At 43.1% G+C, this 19,760-nt stretch overlaps 3 protein-coding genes across 8 annotated transcripts; 1 reads left to right on the top strand and 2 right to left on the bottom strand.

Annotated features, from left to right (window-relative positions):
* The first annotated feature begins 162 nt into the window (after window positions 1–162).
* LOC119013828 (interferon a3-like) lies at window positions 163–1,900 on the top strand. Its single transcript, XM_037088699.1, has 5 exons — window positions 163–332; window positions 600–674; window positions 959–1,111; window positions 1,488–1,565; window positions 1,790–1,900. The coding sequence occupies exons 1-5, from the start codon at window positions 210–212 to the stop codon at window positions 1,898–1,900; spliced, it is 540 nt and encodes a 179-aa protein (XP_036944594.1). The 5' UTR covers window positions 163–209.
* A 1,221-nt stretch (window positions 1,901–3,121) lies between these two features.
* abi3a (ABI family, member 3a) lies at window positions 3,122–12,819 on the bottom strand. Of its 5 annotated transcripts, none has more exons than XM_037089225.1 (12): window positions 12,297–12,819; window positions 11,368–11,501; window positions 11,029–11,199; window positions 10,117–10,305; window positions 9,091–9,149; window positions 8,889–8,942; window positions 8,122–8,429; window positions 7,466–7,615; window positions 7,238–7,372; window positions 6,747–6,845; window positions 4,907–4,993; window positions 3,122–4,658 (listed from the first exon to the last, which is right to left on the bottom strand). In XM_037089225.1, the coding sequence occupies exons 2-12, from the start codon at window positions 11,497–11,499 to the stop codon at window positions 4,495–4,497; spliced, it is 1,548 nt and encodes a 515-aa protein (XP_036945120.1). In that variant the 5' UTR covers window positions 11,500–11,501; window positions 12,297–12,819; the 3' UTR covers window positions 3,122–4,494. The 5 variants fall into 5 exon arrangements, with proteins under 5 accessions (XP_036945120.1, XP_036945118.1, XP_036945119.1 ...); XM_037089223.1 differs by having other exon boundaries at window positions 4,907–5,035; window positions 12,297–12,813; XM_037089224.1 differs by lacking the exon at window positions 12,297–12,819 and adding an exon at window positions 12,026–12,133 and having other exon boundaries at window positions 4,907–5,035.
* A 736-nt stretch (window positions 12,820–13,555) lies between these two features.
* On the bottom strand, window positions 13,556–15,669 carry ccdc103 (coiled-coil domain containing 103). Of its 2 annotated transcripts, none has more exons than XM_037089229.1 (3): window positions 15,548–15,669; window positions 14,774–14,933; window positions 13,556–13,894 (listed from the first exon to the last, which is right to left on the bottom strand). In XM_037089229.1, exons 2-3 carry the CDS (start codon window positions 14,923–14,925, stop codon window positions 13,726–13,728), a joined length of 321 nt encoding a protein of 106 aa, XP_036945124.1. In that variant the 5' UTR covers window positions 14,926–14,933; window positions 15,548–15,669; the 3' UTR covers window positions 13,556–13,725. The 2 variants fall into 2 exon arrangements, with proteins under 2 accessions (XP_036945124.1, XP_036945125.1); XM_037089230.1 differs by having other exon boundaries at window positions 15,532–15,655.
* Window positions 15,670–19,760: the final 4,091 nt, after the last annotated feature.

Here is a 19,760-nt window from a genome sequence, read left to right as displayed (position 1 = left end):
GTACTTTTATCACAACTCTGAGGTACTTTTACCTCCATGATATACCTGTTCTGTGTTCAGTGTGGAAAGTGAAAACACTGTGGGGCTTTTCACTTATTCTGTTTTCTGTTTCCTGTCTGGAATAAAAAGAGCTGAACACAGATCAGCAGCATGTTGGAGACACTGACCCACAGCAGAGCACCACTACTATCATCATCATCATCATCATCATGTTCAGCTGGACCAGCCTGCTCTTCGTACTCTGCAGCAGCCTGACTCCTGTCCTCTGCTGTGATTGGCTCACACAGTACGCTCACCTGAGCAATACCTCTCTGAATCACATCCGCCGCATGGTGAGTCCACACACACTCACACCAGATCCTGGAAGAGACTCCAGGAGTCCTTGAAGGTGTTTGAGGGGTAGTTAAAGAGGTTCAGAGGGTTTTGAAAGAGCTCCTTGAATATGTGCTAAAAAATCTGTGAGGTCCAAAAGTTTTTTCAGGAGGTGACAGACTAAATGTTTACATGTGTCAGTGAATAACATTTACAATTACTATGTTTATATATATATATATATATATATATATATATGTTGACATGTATATCTGTTGTTGTTTCAGGGTGGTCAGCTGACTGATCAGGAGAGTCCAGTTCCCTTTCCAGAGAAACTCTACAGCAGGATCAGTAATGAAACGGTAATCAATCAATCATTCAATTATCAGTCACTGACTCTGACACGTCAGCTGTATTCAGTGTTTGGTTGTCTCCAGCTTCACTTGAACTCCTTTCAGTGAAGTGTTTAGCTGCAGACTGTCAGCAGTGAACTCCCTGGCTTCAGGCCCTTTATTATTCCTCATATGTTGTCACTGACACACTTCAGGACACATTTACATGCAAACATATTAACTAATGACATCAGCTCCATCAGCCAATCAGAAAGCTAGAATTCACTCCTCTCTCTCTCTCTCTCTCTCTCCAGGTGGAGTCTCAGTTGGTTTTCATCAGAGACAGTCTGGAGCTGATTTCTGATCTGTATCAGCATGACAACCTGTCCTCTGCTACCTGGGATACCATCGAGACTGAACACTTCCTGACTGTCATCGACCGCCAGATAGACGGACTCAACACGTGTGTGAGTAGACAGATGGATGCTTCAACTCCTTTCACGACTTCACGAGTCCTTTAACTTCAAGAGACAGTTCATCTGTATTCATCTTCTCTCTGCTCACATGAATAATGTTTCAGCTCCTTTCAGCCCTGACACTTCAACTGATACTTGAAGTCCTTTGTGCTAACAGTTGAAGTGACATGCAGCCTCATATATTTCAACCAACACATCACCTGACTTCATCACTTCCACTCACACGTCACCTCCTTCAACAAACACTGAAATTGTCCGTGTTTCTGCTTCAGCTGCCACTTCAACTCCTCTGAGTGTTTCTGCTTCGTTTCCTTTAATGTGTTGAAGCAGACCCAGAAAACAATGTGCCCTGTGTTTCTGTCTGCAGGTATCGACTAACAGCTCAGCAGACAGCAGGCTGAGGAAATACTACAGGAGGCTGGAGACGTGTACTGTGTACCGCACTGTGAGTACAAGTACTGCTGTAGTACTCGCTGTGACACTGTGTAGACTGACTGAAGGTAGCAGTACTGACTGTAGTTGTGTGTTTACAGGGTGGCAGTACTGACTGTAGTTGTGTGTTTACAGGGTGGCAGTACTGACTGTAGTTGTGTGTTTACAGGGTGGCAGTACTGACTGTAGTTGTGTGTTTACAGGGTGGCAGTACTGACTGTAGTTGTGTGTTTACAGGGTGGCAGTACTGTGTCCTGGGAGCTGATCCGGAAGGAAACTAAACTGCACCTGGAGCGGTTGCACATGCTGGTGGCGTCCATCAGGAGGCGCTCTCAGCAGCAGCTCTGACTCATCTCGTCCATGAGTCTGATTCTGTTTCTCTGTGAGAGACGCTGTGATCTGTGATCATGTTTTTATTGATAATCTGATCATATTTATTTATTTATTTATTCATATTTGTATTGATAATCTAATTGTATTTATTTATTTATTCTTGCTTTTTATTGATAATCTGATCTTATTTATATATTTCTACATTTTTTATTGATGATCTGATCCTATTTCTGTATTGAACAGTTTGTATTTATTGACATTCAGTCTGATGTTACTTGATGAATAAATACGTGTCGTGCAGCTCTGATTTTCTTTCTGTCAGTCGACCTCATTTCCTCATTTTTTCTTTCTTTGTTGTCGCAGAGAAAATATTCTCAGGATAATCTGAAACGTGTCGCCTGTGCGTGCAGCTGACAGGTCATCGTGTTTTTGTTTCATACGGTTTTTAAGTTAAAAAATGTAAAAACTAAAATGTTTTATCACATTAAAAATCTATTTAATTCAACTTTTTACATTTTTTACACAGGCAGTTTACTTTAATATGCAGACACAGTGAACTAACATAGCTGCAGAATTAAACGATGTATAATGTGATGTATATATGAAGGTGAAGTGGACTTGGTGGGCTGACAGGGATTAATTGTGATTTTGTTCGAAGACACTTCATCCTTCAGTTGTTGCACACCTGCACCTTGACGACAGGTGTGTAACTGACATAGTGGATCTGATGGTGATGGCTGCTCTCCCTCTCTCTGCTCTGCGGTACATCTCCTCATACAGGCTGCGATCACACGCTGTGTTTACATAAACACTCCCACTGCAAACCAGTTAGAGAACAGGTTCAAGTCGCGTGGAACATGAGAGAACATGACGGCCAGACGTCTGAGCGGACCCATTCAGCAGGTCGTAGGTGAGAAACCGACAAACCGTGACCTCTTAAAGAACTAAAGGATGATGTGCAGTGACATTTCAGAAGGAAACCTCCCTCAGGGGCCCGCCATGTTTTAGTTTCTGACTCAGTTTGTATCGTTCTTATTCCTAATACTAATATACTTGTTTATATTTTAAAATTCTAAATCTGAATGTTTGTATTTTTTGTGTTGTCAGATTATTAACAATACGCCGGTATGACAGGCCCTGAAACATCACACTTTGTTAATTAGTTGTAAAAACATGAAACAAACAAGGAAATATAATAAATAATATATAATAAAGGCTAAAAAAAACCTACACACATTAGTTCAAAGACTCATTCATTTATTGATCATTTGAAGACACAGTGATGACGTTACATTATTAATTATTAATAATAACAACAACACTGCATCACAGTGAGAACACTATGAATGAATACTGACGGTTCGACAGTTTGGGGCCTCAGTCTGTAGTTTGTGTCTGAGGCCTGCAGGAGGCACTGTAGCCCTCAGTTCAGCCTGACATGAACACTAGAATAATACATCATTACAAAGGAAAGTACTTCATTCAGTATCTCATTGAAGTAAAAGTACAGCAGTGTTCACAGTAAACTATACGTCAAGTTCTCTGTCAATCAGAGAAAAGATGAATACAAATAAAATCTCTGCATTTAATATTTACAGCTGTAAAATCAGTTTGTTAACCAGAAGAGAAAAAAAAGACAAAACTAAGTTTTATATTTTAAACATAATTATTAATAAATCAATTTCTGTCTCCTTAAAATAAACTTTTATTCTTTAAATATAATTTGTATCCCTCACACACAGAATAACTGGTTCACTGATTCATCTGTACTTGGACAGACTGATGCATCACATCTAGTCTTTACTTTCACTTGTTTTAAATGGGACTTGTTGAATCTGAAGGTTCAAGTCTGATGCTGCTGTGTGATGAACAGACTGTAAACATGTTCGGCTGATGTCTGTTTGTCTTCACAACACATGGACTGTGTGTGTGTACACCTTACAGATGTCACTTCCTGTTTGTTTTATTTCTGTCCATTGTTTCTATGAGTGGAATTAAAATATTTAGTTTATTTTACTTCTCTTCTTCTGTTGTTTTATTGTTTATTGTTTATGAACTCTGAACTTCATCATCATAGTCGTCTCCATTGAAGAGACCGTTGTAAGGGAACAAACCAACGTTATTGTTTTTAAATCACTGATGCCCCACAGGGTCACAGATGTCAAACTGAAGAAACAAAACAAAACAAAGAAAACGCTAATATTTGTATTCAAGAAGCTGAAACTGATGAATTTTTGGCATTTGTGCTTTCAAAACTGTTTCAGTGATGAAGGGATTGTTTTGATGCTCGACTCATTTCAGAAGTTTATCGATCAGATCAGATTTACTGTACGAGAGTCGGAGTGACGTCACTACTTACCTAGTTTATTCTGTATGTATTTATCTACTTTATGGAGTCGTGGTTTGTTTTTCCCTTTTGTAGATTAACAAGCTGTTGTATTTGTTTGTTTATATTGTTTAATCATTTTTTATAATTTTTTAGTTAACAAAAGAAAAAAAAATTGCAGTAACTGTGTTTGTCCTCTGGGAGGCAGCAGACAACAGCAGAGTAATACTGACTGTAAAATCTCCATGGCAACAGAGCCACAGGGAGCAGGTGGGGCTTAAGTCTAGTCACATGATTGGACATAGTTTACAGGGAAGAAGCCTCTGTTGCCGTTGACGACGCCCTCACACCAGCCGCTGTCATGGCGACAAGTCAGGTAGACGATGTCTCCCTCAGTCAGCGACAGGTCATCGGGTTTGGAAGCCTCATAGTTGTACAGCGCCACCACTAGACACACAAGAGGACTGCAGTCAGATGACAAATACTGCACTGCACTGCAGAATCTAACACTGCAGTATCTGACACTCCACTGCAATATCTAACACTGCAGTATCTGACACTCCACTGCAATATCTAACACTGCAGTATCTAACTCTGCAGTGCAGTATCTGACACTCTACTGCAATATCTAACACTGCAGTATCTGACACTCCACTGCAGAATCTAACACTAGGCAGTAGCAGTAACAACAGTACCTTTCTCCAGGTAGTGGGCCGGGGCGTTGGTGTCATAGTCCACGGGAGGAGGGAGGGGTGGCATGACATCATCAAAACCACCTTCATCTGCAAATAGCAGAGAAGGGGGTGGGGCTGGGATCTCTAGATCTAGATGAACAGTACACAGGTTTTGTGAGTGACAGCTGTGATGGGCCAGTCAGATTTGAGGAGGCGGAGGTTTGACAGAAAGCAGCAAAGGCTATTGAGCTATTGGAGTCGTGCCGTAACTACAGAGTATCAGAAGGTAACTACAGAGTATCAGAAGGTAACTACAGAGTAACAGAATGTAACTACAGAGTAGCAGAAGGTAACTACAGAGTAGCAGAATGTAACTACAGAGTAACAGACTAACTACAGAGTTACAGACTAACTACAGAGTAACAGAAGTTAACCACAGAGTAACAGAAGGTAACTACAGAGTAACAGAAGTTAACCACAGAGTAACAGAAGGTAACTACAGAGTTACAGACTAACTACAGAGTAACAGAAGGTAACTACAGAGTAACAGAAGGTAACTACAGAGTAACAGAGTAACTACAGAGTAGCAGAAGGTAACTACAGAGTAACAGAAGGTAACCACAGAGTATCAGAAGGTAGCAGAAGGTAACTACAGAGTAACAGAAGGTAACTACAGAGTAACAGACTAACTACAGAGTATCAGAAGGTAGCAGAAGGTAACTACAGAGTAACAGAAGGTAACCACAGAGTAACATAAGGTAACTACAGAGTAGCAGAAGGTAACTACAGAGTAACAGACTAACTACAGAGTAACAGAAGGTAACTACAGAGTAACAGAAGGTAACTACAGAGTAACAGAGTAACTACAGAGTAACAGAGTAACTACAGAGTAACAGAGTAACTACAGAGTAACAGAAGGTAACTACAGAGTAGGAGAATGTAACTACAGAGTAACAGACTAACTACAGAGTAACAGAAGGTAACTACAGAGTTACAGACTAACTACAGAGTAGCAGAAGGTAACTACAGAGTAGCAGAAGGTAACTACAGAGTAGCAGAATGTAACTACAGAGTAACAGAAGGTAACTACAGAGTAACAGAAGGTAACTACAGAGTTACAGACTAACTACAGAGTAGCAGAAGGTAACTACAGAGTAGCAGAAGGTAACTACAGAGTAGCAGAAGGTAACTACAGAGTAACAGAAGGTAACTACAGAGTTACAGACTAACTACAGAGTAACAGAATGTAACTACAGAGTAAGAGACTAACTACAGAGTAGCAGAAGGTAACTACAGAGTAACAGAAGGTAACTACAGAGTTACAGACTAACTACAGAGTAACAGAATGTAACTACAGAGTAAGAGACTAACTACAGAGTAAGAGACTAACTACAGAGTAACAGAAGGTAACTACAGAGTAACAGAAGGTAACTACAGAGTTACAGACTAACTACAGAGTAACAGAATGTAACTACAGAGTAAGAGACTAACTACAGAGTAACAGAAGGTAACTACAGAGTAACAGAAGGTAACTACAGAGTTACAGACTAACTACAGAGTAACAGAATGTAACTACAGAGTAAGAGACTAACTACAGAGTAAGAGACTAACTACAGAGTAACAGAAGGTAACTACAGAGTAACAGAAGGTAACTACAGAGTTACAGACTAACTACAGAGTAACAGAATGTAACTACAGAGTAAGAGACTAACTACAGAGTAAGAGACTAACTACAGAGTAACAGAAGGTAACTACAGAGTAACAGAAGGTAACTACAGAGTAACAGAAGGTAACTACAGAGTAACAGAAGGTAACTACAGAGTTACAGACTAACTACAGAGTAACAGCAGTATTTTCTTACCCAGGTGTTCCAGGCGAGCAGGTAAGCAGAGCCGAGGCAAGGGAGAAGAGGGGTGAGGAGTGTGGGGAGGAGGGTAGGGGGGAGGAGGAGGGATCATCACTGACAGGCAGACAAGCAGAAAGAAAGGCAGACAGGCAGACAGACAATCTGAGTCAGCATTACAATGACGGGCTCACAGTCGTTTTAATGTAAGGAGTGATGATCTCTCTAATATAAAGTCTATGGAGGATTAAATAAATGAAGGCCTGGAACATTCCTGGAACATTCCTGGAACCTTCTCCAGGACTCAAGGCCTCCCACAACTGCTTCAAGGACCACTGTGACCTCTTCAAGGACCCTTACAACTTTCTCAATGACTCCTGTAACCCCTCACGGGATTGTATGACAAATGAAAACCCTAACCCTATCTGTATCCTTCAAGTGTGGTGATAATGAGAAGACTTTTTTTTAGAGTTTCTATTGGATAACAGCACCGTCCTCTGTGGGCTTACATGAGTGGACAGCAGGCAGGAAGAGAGATCGCGTGTAGCGGCAGCGGGAGGCGGGGCCAGAGCGAACCCTCAGAGAGACAGAGCGAGTAGTGGGGGGCGAGCGACGGCGGCGACTCCTCCGGGACTGGAGGGTCACTGAGGAAAAACACCACAGAAGAACAAACTGAGAGGAAAACACCAGAGAAGAAGAAGCCCAGAAAATGAAGCCACGGACAGACAGACAGGTACCGTCTCCTTCCTGGCTGGGTGGCGGAGGAGGAGGAGGGGGTGGTGCTGACAGTTCTGAGCCATCAATGGGCAGTGGAGGGAAGCCATCATCATCAGAGGGGGGAGGAGGAGGGGGGGGAGAAGGAGGGGGGAAGCTGTTCTCCTCCACCACTGACAGGAGACAGAGGAGATGTGATGTCATCATGATGTCACTCAGTTTGGCCAATGATAGGTTTACGCTGAGCGAGCTCACAGGAAATTAAGACCAAGAAGAAGTCAATCAAGAAGGGTTTTAGCTAATCCAGGTTTATGTGATGTTTCCATGATGATTACTTGAAACAGTTTAACATCATAACAAATCTGGATTTGAATAATCATGGTTTATTTTATCCAGTTTCGATTAATCCTGTTTTTTCTAAACCAGGTTGAATTGATCTGGATGAAAGGCAACAAGATTGAATCGTCATGGTAACATCCATTCACATATTATATTATATTACAATTATCTTTTTGACAGACTCCAGATAAGGTCCAGATATAAAAGAAACACAGTAAACAGACATGTGTCCTCACGGGTTAAAAAACATACATGATGGTTCCAATATGTCCAAAAGCTGGAAGAATATCTTGTCTCACTTTGGGTAGGGTCAGTCATATATCTGTCAGAAGCACCTCACCTGTCTCCAGGCTGAGAGGCGGAGCTGGTGGTGGAGAGCTGTGATTGGTCAAAGCCACAGAAGGAGGGGGTGGAGGTGGAGGAGGGGGAGGAGCCACCATCGCTCCTGACGGTAGTGGAGGAGGTGGAGATGGCATGGCCAAGGTGTTGGTGATCTCATTGTCCTGAGCTGGCATTTCATTCGCTATAGGTGGAGGAGGAGGAGGAGGAGGCGTGGCATCGTCCAGCAGACTGGTGATGATGTCACAATCAGGTGGTGGACAGGTGGTGGGGATAGTGGGCGGAGCAACAGGTTTCCCAAAACTGGAGCTGAGAAACAGTAATAAATAAATGGACCTTAAAAAGCTGAAAGGATGTTATTTACACCATGGACGTGCAGCGAGCGCGAGCATGCTAACACCGTTAGCTCAGCAGCTACATGAAGACTTCATGTTAATAAAGGTGTGGATCTGGTCTGAGATCAGGTTGTGATGTGTTCTCTCTGCAGACCGTGATCACAGCAGACGAGCTGTATGGAGACATCAGATGTTTTAAGTCTCAGCTGCTTCAGATGTTCAGCAGAAGAAACTTCACCTGACTTTCATCATCATGGAGGACTGACTGCTGGGTACTCTTCTTAAACCTCTCAGAGGCTTTTAATGTGAAACTCAACCTGCAACATGAAGAGTCTCTGAACCCAAACCTGATCCAGCATGAACCCTGAAGCTAGGTGTAAACCCTCACATGGTCCTCACAATGATAGATGTACAACAGCACACAGGTTATTACCCACTAACAGGGGGCGCCACTGGGCACTGGACCGGCTCCGGAGCTTTGTTGGATCTGAAACACACACACACACACACACACACACACACACACACACACACACACACACACACACACACACACACACACACACAGTGTGTGTTACAGACACTGGATGTGAAACAGGAAGTTGTTATTAACAGAAACTGAAGACTCAAAGAACCTGATGGAGGCTCCATGTTTACGGATCGTTCCTGTTCGGTCCGGCTGTTTCCCAGAGACCTGGGGGGGCAGAGAGACAGGAGTGTGTGTTAATGGTGTGTGTGGCATCAATTGAGCCTCTCAGGCCTCAGCAGCTCTAATTAGTCTCTGTAAACATTTTCCCACGCTCAACAAAGGCTGTGTGTGTGTGTGTGTGTGTGTGTGTGTGTGTGTGCTGACACAATAAAAGGCTTGTTAAAGGACAGTTTCACTTGTTTCCACTCAGTGAGTTTCTCTGGTCGTTCTGTCATAGATGAGACTTCAGATTTCAGGAGTTAAATGCTGATTTGAAAAAGTTTGATTTGTGAGAGTTCAGGGCTCAGTCTGCAGCAGTCCTCAGTCATCCTCTGTAGTCCTCAGTCATCCTCAGCAGTCCTCAGTCATCCTCAGCAGTCCTCAGTCATCCTCAGCAGTCCTCAGTCATCCTCAGCAGTCCTCAGTCATCCTCTGTAGTCCTCAGTCATCCTCAGCAGTCCTCAGTCATCCTCAGCAGTCCTCAGTCATCCTCAGCAGTCCTCAGTCATCCTCAGCAGTCCTCAGTCATCCTCAGCAGGTCTCTGTAGTCTGCAGCAGTGCAGCTGCAGGCCTGAGACTGAGGAGGAATCAATCCTGCAGATCCTTCAACAGTCGCATCAGAATCTCAGTTCAGCGACGAGAGCTGAAGTTTCAATGAGGAACTTTGACTGCAGCTTCACTTCTGTCTTGTGGTTCACTGCAGCGGCTTCACTTCCTGTCAGCGAGTCCTCCAAAGCAGACGCTGCTTCAACACTTCACTTCTGCTTCTGTTTTTATTTTGGCTTCTTCTTGTTGAGCTGCTGTCTTTCACCTTTCTCGATCCTACTGACTCACACCAACACTCCCGTCTGTTTCTCACCAGCTGCACTACAGTGAAAGTTCTGTGATGGAACTTGTGCAGTTCTGGTTTACAGACTACAAACAGGCAGAAAGACACTGACAGCTCTGAGTTATGTCTGTGTGTGAGACAGACCTTCATGCCGTGGCCCAAGCCGTCCAGCTGCTGGTAGTTGATTGGTCGCCGGCTGTACGGTGGGCGGGGCTGTGTACCGGCAGGCGGTTGAGAAGGAGGGAGGATCTTGTGGCTGCGTGGGACTCGTCTCACTGCCGTGAAGACACCGATCTCTCTCCGAGAAACCTTTTCTTTGTGCATCTCCACCGTCTGAGGAGGACGACACGAAACAGGAAGCTTGAGAAACTTGAAGCAGAGGAATCGAACAATGAGTCCTTTAATTAGCGGCTTGTCTTAAAAACGGACTCTTATATTAAGTGAACGTTAAAGATCACAACACATCAACTCACACTTTAGGCTTCGGCTCTTCTCATAATGTGTCGACTGATGTCTCTGTGTAGTTGACTTTTCCAACATTTTAATGATTAAAATACTATTCCAACTATCAATACATGGAGTGCAGTTTAATCAATAATGATAACTGGCTGCTGCCATCTGAAATCACCTCGTCTCCGCTGAGGGGGCGGAGCTTCAGTCACTCATTGTAGTTTGTTAATGAACACAAAGCAAACGCAGAACAGAAGCTCCATTCATTCACTGAGCCCCCCCCCACACACACACACACACACAGTGATGATCTGTATTCTCAGCACACAGTCAGAGGGAACAAACGCACTCAGCATCTGTTTGGGTTCTAAAGGTTCTGCAGATGACCAGACCTTTGATCACCTGATGTCACAGAGGGTCCAGATCCTACATTTCCCATAAAGCACCTGAACAGAGCCTAAACAACTGTAAATTTATGACATCACTGTGACATCATCAGGACACAGAGGATTTTACATAAACATAAAAGGCATGGAGTGACCCTTTAAAAGACCCCAACTGTGGATTGATTGATTGGTTTACTGATTTATGATGGGTGGAGCTCACCTGACCAATGAGGTTGATGGAAGACTCCATGTGACGAAGCTGATTGGTCTGCGCATCGAGCAGACTCAGCACGCTGTTGGCCAGCGTGCTGATCTGGTAGGCGACGCTGGCCAGTGATTGGGTGGTGAACTTCTTAGTTTCCTCCAACGCCTTCATGCTGCCATCACCTGACTGAAACACAGACAGGAAAGGATAGCTTAGCTTAGCACAAAGTCTGGAAACAGGAAGTTTAGCTTAGCTTAGCACAAAGTCTGGAAACAGGAGGAGTTAGCTTAGCTTAGCACAATGTCTGGAAACAGGAGCTGTTAGCTTAGCTTAGCACAGCAGCAGTAGCCCGACCTGTACGTAGTTGTTGTAGCAGTAGTCGGCCACACTCAGCAGGTTATCGTAGTTTTCCAGCAGAGCCTTCCTGGCGCTCGGAGCTTCCTCCATGATCTTCGTCACCTCGTCTTTGTAGTTGTGCTCCTTCATCACTGAGTCAGAGACGTCAGAGTCAGTGTGTCGGTACACATAGTAGTGACATAGACAGTGATACAGCATGTACTCTCTTTTTCCTTTCACACAGGTTTGATAAGAACTCAGATGAAGTTAAATTCAACTCTGGACTGAACAAAAGAACAACTTTGGTATCACTTATCACAGTAACTAAGGTATATTTATCTGTACTGATAGTTCCATGTAATGCTTCCTCATACGTTGGGAAACACAGTACTTTTATTGCACTAGATTAATATTACAGCTGCAGTTACACACTACTGATCAAACTTTATGAATTCATTCAACTGGCTCCAACTGAGCAGCTCCAACAGCAACACGCTGCGGCCATGATGGAGTTATTACTACTGATAAACTACACAACACTCTGGCAGGCGCCATGTTGCACAACTACTACTTCTATTTTACTTTCAGTGTTGCAGAAAACGTGTGTTCCTCAACTGAGAGAACATCCACGATGGAACTGTGACAAGTTCTTTAAAAGACTACTGACTGAACTCACACAGTACTTGGACTGATGGAGGCCCAACATCTAACCAGGAAGCCTGAACTCAGTTTAACTCTGAGGTGACGTCACACTGATGGTCACTGCTCATGAAACGTTACTCACCAGACTCCATTGGAAAAAAAAAAAAAAACAGTTTAAAGTTGGAGCAGACGTCACACTGACGGTCATTGCTCATCACTGTGACGTTTTAAAGTCGTGCACGTGACGCGGTTTTATCTCATTAAGAAGTGATGAGAGCGGAACTGAATCAACTTTAAAAACTCACCTGAAGCTGCAGAGAAGAAAAGAGATGGAGTCAGAACAAGCTGAAGTTGTGATGATGTCTCTCTGCCTGTCTGTCTCTCTGTCCTCTGACTGTCTCAAACATCAACCTGTTTCCTCTCCGAAGCAGCGAACTGCCTCGCCAAAGATCCTCTCTACAGCTCAAGAGGACTCACTCCTCAGGAATACAGGGACGTGTCGCCTCCTCCGACCAGCCTGGAGCCTCCTTAAGGATCCTGGAACTTCCACTTACTGTGTTTCCAGGTTTTCTCAAAAAGGGATCAAGGATGCTTGTGAGAGAGTTCATAGGGTGTAATTAGGGTTCCAGGACTCCCTTAAATAAGTCCTTAAATGCGTTTCCAAGATGATGGTGAGAGTAAAGTGCTTGAAAAAATATTCCTGAGGTCATGGAAATAGATCTCTGGGTCCCTTAAAAGCTCAGGACCCACTCTCTGGATAGATTCCTGGACCAATCAAGGACCGAACAAACTGTCAATATGACTGAGTCTCCATAGATAAGTTCAGAGTGAGACCTCCTGCCTGTGTTTCCTCCTCTATGTATGAACCTGCTCAGCATAAACCACTTCCTGTTTGCCATCGAGACAATACAAGTGTTAAAAGTGATGCTGAGCCGTGAGTCATCAGTCATATAAGGTTTTCATGGTAGCTGCATGAAAAAAATCTGCTTATGAATATATTTCATAAACTTACACTCATCGGAGCCTACACCGGACTCCATTAAAAAAAAACACCATTTATAAGTCTACACCAGACTCCATTTAAAAAAAAAACACCATTTATAAGTCTACACCAGATCACATCATAGTCCATTCAGCACTGGATCCCAGTACATTTAAACTACTATTAATAATAATAAAGCTATATACTAACACTGTAAATCCATTATACTGTATTCCTGTGTCAGAGAGCAGCAGCTATTTTACAAGATTGACATATTATATTTAGAATTACGTTAATATGATTGTTGTCAGGTACAAATCTTCATAATGTTGAAGTTTGTTGTGAAAACAGCTGTGTTTATAGTTTAACAGAGCAGACTCGACCTGAACCAGACTTCCTGTTTCTGTAGCTGACATAAATCATGATCAAGAATTCATTGTCACACATGTTCGTGAGACAGCTCCACCTGCTGGTCACAAAGAGGCTCTGCAGCTCCACCTGAGGGTCACACTGAGGCTCTGCACCTCCTTCACAGAACCAGAGAAACTTTTTTGACTTCTGAAGTTAAGAAGATGAACGATGTCAGTAAGAATGATTTAATTTGATGGTTACAGACACTGTGACGGTTTTCACAATAAGAGAACCGTGCAGAAGATGAAAAACATGACCAAGTGTTCTGTTGATGAAATGATATATTCATTTAAAATTTGTTAACGTTTACTGTTAAAACCACAGATCTACACACTGACAGATCACACCTGTATCGATGCTTTAGAACACTGACAACTATAAACAACTTGTGGATCATCAAAGGTTCCTTCCTTGTTGTTCGGGGCAACAGGGTTCCAGGGTTGTTTCCGTGGAGCTCCGTCCTTGTCTTTCTTCTCTAGTGGCTTCAGGTGACATGTCAGGACCAGGTCCCTGACAGAGACACAAAGATAGCACAGAGTCTGAAAGTCTGAGGAGCTGTCCACACCAGCCCGGTTAATTTTGCAGCCGTGAAGTTATGTTCCCAGTTTCACTGTTCTGTCCACATGGAACCGCGCTTTTCGAACACTGAAACTGTGGTCATTTCAAACCAGAGTCCAGGGTGAGGTTTTCAGCCGATTCAGTTTTCAGCGGTTGCGTGTGGATATGACAACCTCAAATATTTTCACTGCTTATATCAGAGCTGAGCGCGTGCCTCTGTAAATATTGCACACGCAGCAATGTCAACACAGAGAGTAACGACAGTTAGAAGGTGATTAGAGGTTGTTAACTAGCTTCGCTTGATAACTTGGCTAAAATGGACATGACAAAGTTGTTTATTGTCTTGCTGTCAGCTGTGTTTAGCTGTCATGTCCAGCTGCTCAACTTAATGCAACAACGGCGGCGCCTGGATGAGCAACGAAGGAGACTGCTCCTCTTGCTAGCAAACAAACGATGCACTCTTGTGAGTCGCCATTGTTGTTTGTGTTTTGGTATTTGCCGCACTTCCCCTTTCCAGTTTTAAACTATTTTGATTGGTTAAAACAGCCTTCCCGTTTTACCTTACATCCCCACCTATTGCTGTGGTGCATGTATTACACATATATTGCATCACTTGGTGGCGGATTTTACAGTTGCGTGTGTACAGAGTTATTCTCGGTCATTTTTATTACACCACAGGTGTGGATGCGTAATTTTAGTTAACAAAACCTTGGTTGCAAAATAACCTGGCCTGGTGTGGACAGGGCCTTATAAGGACCAATGTAAGGTTTTCAAGGAGAGCGCCATCCCTAGCTTGTGGCTATAGGAGTTATTCAAGGGCCCTTGAATTACCTAAACTGGCTGTAGGAGGACACTCTCTGGCTGACGGCTCTCAGCTTCGCCTCGTTCTCTCTCTTGTATCTCTGCTCAGATTCGATCGCCCCTCGCAGCTCTCTCTCCAGCGCTGAGAAGTCGATGACCTCACGCTCAGAGCGCGCCATCATCTGACAATCTGATGATGTCACAGAAGACAGGAAGCATTCCAAGATTATGTCAAAAGCTCCAGTTTTTAGATTCTCTCACAACTCAATACTCAAAATACTCAACAGACATACTGGAGTAAAGTCTTAAAGTACTCCACTACACTTATTGATTACTTTAGTTACTTTCAGAGTAAACGTTACATTCCATCATGTTGGTCTCACCACAGATTTAACTCATTACATTCTGAGTGACGTCACTTGAAGAGCAATAAACGGGATGACGTATCTCGACGAGAACACAGTACAGTTACTTTACTTTTACTAGATTACTCGGGTTACAAGTATTTCTACTGTATTTATTGGACACGGTCTCGTCACGTCTCCCTCCCCTGCTGACGTCAAATCTTCGACTTTAAACTTTGTTAAACGTGTTGTTATTGAGCCGCTAACTGCTGGCGACAATGAGCTAACATGCTAACCTGACGCTAATCAACACAGTTTACATGTTAACCGAGCTGTTGGTGAACGCATCTCGGTGGCTAACGCTAGCTCCCAGTTAGCTAACAGCACACAGCTCTACCTGCTGTTAGTGACCGTTAGCTTCATGGCTAGCAGCAGCTAACTCACCGGTGAGACGTGTTACCTGCTTCCTTCGGCTCCTCGCGCTGCCGTTTCTCCTCAGCTCACAGACAACAAACCGTCTCCATGACGACGGGCTGCCAGGCAGCGCCTGCGCAGTGCGCTGGTGCAGCCATTCAAATAAGTGAGTACAGTCATCAGATACTTTTCTCAAGTGTTTTTATTCTATTCTACTTGATACTTTTAATCTATTACACTTTAGAGATATAGATTAATGCAGATGCTGATGCAGCATGTAATCTGTAAAGTGACTCGTAACTAATGTTATCAGATAAATGTTGAAGTACTTGTCTCCAACATGTAGTGGAGCCAGACTTTAAAGTAACAGAACAAGAAGTTTGGGGTATTAGAGTAAATCTACTTAGTTACGTTTCATCAGCATAAAACATTAAACTCAACAAACGTTTTTTGTGTAACTGAGCTGATTACAAAAAATTGCTGTATTTTATTTTATCACCTTTTAACCCGGAGAGTAACTAATCACATTTACTCAATTACTGTAACAGTACAGGTACAAATTCAAAGTACTTAACTGGAGTTTTTTCATTTAATGCCACTTTATACTTGTACTCCATTACATCTCAGAGGCAAACATTGTGATTTGTACCCCACTACATTTGTCTGCCAGCTTTAGTTACTTGTTCCCTTTCAGATTACTTTCCTGTCCAGTGAAAACCTTGTATCTCCAGATGTGTTGAATGTTTGTGATAAACCGACAGTGTTGTAAATAATATATATAATCCTGCATCATGACTTCTTTCACTGTTGCTACTTTAACATGCACATACTTTTGTATTTTTACTTTAGTAAAACATTAAATGCAGGACTTTTTCTGTAACAGGGTACTTCTACACTGTGGTATGACATCATCAGGTATTCAACATGAATAATTAATGACGACTGAATTAAATGACAGACAGGTGACAATACAACAACTTCTGAATATTAATACTCTGGTTTTACTTTATTACTCAAAGTATCCAAGTACTTCCAAGTAACTCTTTGTAGAATGTATCTCTTCTTGCTTGGCATCACAGCAGGTGAGAATCAGGTGAGGTCACATGACTGCAGGTTGAAATCAGATGGTATTTCCAGAGAGGTGAGGGGGTGGAGCCTGTAGGTGGTAAGGTGAGGTCAGAGTAAGAGGCGAGGAGTGAACGGGACCAGCTGAAACGGTTCTGAGAGACAGGAAGCCGATTCCACACCTGATCCAGTTTCTGTCACATCCAGGTGTGTTAAAGGTGAGAAGATGTCGCTGTAGCACTGAAGGTGTCGACTCTGTTCCTCGACAGATCAGCTGAGCTGTGATCGTCTCAGCTGTAGGCTCAGCTTCAGACTCAGCTGTAGGCTCAGCTTTAGACTCAGCTGTAGGCTCAGCTGTAGACTCAGCTGTAGGCTCAGCTGTAGACTCAGCTTTAGACTCAGCTGTAGGCTCAGCTTTAGACTCAGCTGTAGACTCAGCTGTAGGCTCAGCTGACAGTCGTGGCTGAGTCTAAGCGAGGGCTCATCCTGACAGCATGTTTCTGATTGTGTTTAAACAGGAACATCTTTAACAAACAGGTCTTTTTCTCTGTTTAAAAGCGTAGCTGACTTTTTTAAGCGAATCCAAAATCTGCCTCAGACTTTAAACTAAAGACATTTCTGCTGTTTGTAAAATGTTTTTGTGAATATTGTCAGAGTGGAACAGAAACATGGAACCAGCAGGACCTGTTCCCTGCTCGGACTGAACCAACCTGTTCATCATCCGTCTTTTCTGATTTATCATCAGGAACTAAAACCTAAGCAGAAGTTTTCGTGTCACACACACAAGTAACAGCCGATATCATGAATACAGTAAATATTAAATTTAAACAGCCTCGTTAACTTCAGCACCATGTTCATGATGGAGGTGAAGTCTGAAGTCTGCTGACTCCTTTAAACTCAGTCAGTAACCAAACACGTGTTTTTTTATTATCTCTAATGAAATGCTTCAGTTTTTATGATTTTCTTTAAAACGGTTCAGTTAAGTCAAGTTACCAAAAGTCTGGCTCTGCTGGTCCGGATCACCCCACTCTTTCTGACGGATGCTTTGGATTTGTGTTGACAAATTCCTGTATTTGAACTCATAATCAGTTTGTTGTGTGTTTAATAATCATTGAGGAAAAACAATAGTTAAGAGTGAATGTTGGAGGAAACACTGAAAACAAAGAAGATCTAAACAGAAGAAACTGTCAAACATCCACAAATATATCATAACAAATATATAAATATAACACATTTAAAAATGAAAATGAAATCATTGAGACACTGTCGTTGTTGTTGACGTCGTCACTGTTTATTATTGTTATTGTTATGATGTGTTATTGTGTTTGACTCCGCCTCCTGTCAGACTACAGGTGTGAGTTAGCTTGGAGGTAACTGTGGAGCAGCTCAGAAGCCTGACGTGATTTTTACAACATTTTGCTGAGCTAAAACGTGAGACTGTGTTGGGTCACAGGTGTGTTTGTGCAGCTCGGTGACGAAACGTGGTTCAGTGTGTCTATGAAGTCGTTCATGTGGTGAAGTAAGTAAGCGAGGTGGAGTGAAGTCAGAGTATAAAGGTACAGGTAATGGAAACACTGCAGTAAAGTAAAAGTACTTAAGATTTGTACTGGAGTAAAAGCACTGAGTTCCTGTCCAACACATGTGACTGTCTGCTGATGTGTTGTGTTGACAGGCAGCAGAGATGGACACGGTGAAAGAGGTTCTGCTCAGAGAGCTGAAGAATCTGCAGGCTGAAGAATTCAAAGACTTCAAGTTCTACCTTCTAGAGTACGGATCCAAAGTCCAGACGTCTCTGAACAAAGATCAAAGTCTCCTGAGGATCTCCCCCTGCGACCTGGAGGTGGCAGACAGACGGAGGACAGTGGATCTGATCACTCAGGTGTACAGCAGCCAGCCGGTGCAGGTGACCCAGGAGGTGTTACTGAAGATGGGGAGGAACGATGTGGCGGAGAACCTGGCACAGTGCTCGTCAGGTGAGAGGGCGTCAGGACAGAACCAGACAACATAATTTTATCATCTGTGAGTTTGAGACGAGCGCTCTGATTGATTCCTCTGGTTTGCTCTCTGTCTCCCCCCTCAGGTCCGCTGCAGTTTAACACTGGTAAGACTTCAGCATCCTGTCACACACAGAACATGTGATATCAGTCTGTGAACACTGAGACACTTTGCTTCTCTCCGTTTCTCTTGTAGCAAGTATGATGTAATGTGGTCGCCACAGTAACCACACCTGCCACACTCCTGGGCATCGAGTACAGACACCTGCAGACCTGGTGTCCACCGCCTCCTCCTTACTGCTTGTTTAATGAAATAATGTCTTGTTCAGATGAATATTGGTTTCCTGCACACTGAATGTAACCAGCAGCTGTGACATGATGAATAAACAGTCAAATCAGGCACTTTGTTTTATGTTCATTAGGCTCCATTACAGCCACTGGGAGAGAAACAGACATTGAACTTCTCTGAGAGAAAGTCAGAGTGTGACCCCCCAAAATAACTGAAAGAATCAGTTCTGAGTCCTGGTCCTGGTCCTGGTCCTGGTCCTCCTCTGTACTCTCCTTCCCATTGCTGTTTAGTCACTCACATTTAAAACTGCTTATTAATATATCTGAATTTCAGTCTGCAGTCTTTTATTTACAGCAGAAATGTACAAAAAAGATAATTCCAGTCTCTCCTGCACACAGCTTGTTGTAATAACACTGCTCCATCCTATCTGTCCTCCTGTCTGTCCTTCTGTCTGTCCTCCTGTCCCCCAGCAGCAGAGTCATTACGTGAGTGACAGAGTCAGACAGCTTCCAGTTTACTGATGGTGATTATGTAATTGTGTAATTTAGAGAGAAAAACGTAACTTTGTCACTTTCCAGGATGTTTGATGGGTCAGGATCTCAATCACTACACATTATAACAGCATCCATATGATTATAAACTATGAGCAGGTTTAGATTGACAGGAGGACACCTGGGAAACACCTTGAAAACACACATCATCATGACGTGTACCGTCACATGTCTTTCGGATCTGCTGCTGGACACACGGAGGTGGAGATCTGGCGATGATGTGTCTCTGTGTGAAGCGTGATGGACACCTCCCCGACCTCAGCTGAAGCAGAATCTCCCGCCTCTTACATCCTGTTCTTTCTCCATCATACTTGGATTTCTGAATCCAACGCTTTTCATATTGTGACATCACTGAGTCTA

Source organism: Acanthopagrus latus, chromosome 23 (assembly GCF_904848185.1).
Source record: "Acanthopagrus latus isolate v.2019 chromosome 23, fAcaLat1.1, whole genome shotgun sequence".
In the NCBI taxonomy this organism is placed as follows: Eukaryota; Metazoa; Chordata; class Actinopteri; order Spariformes; family Sparidae; genus Acanthopagrus; species Acanthopagrus latus.
This window is presented reverse-complemented; position numbering and strand designations above follow the sequence as displayed.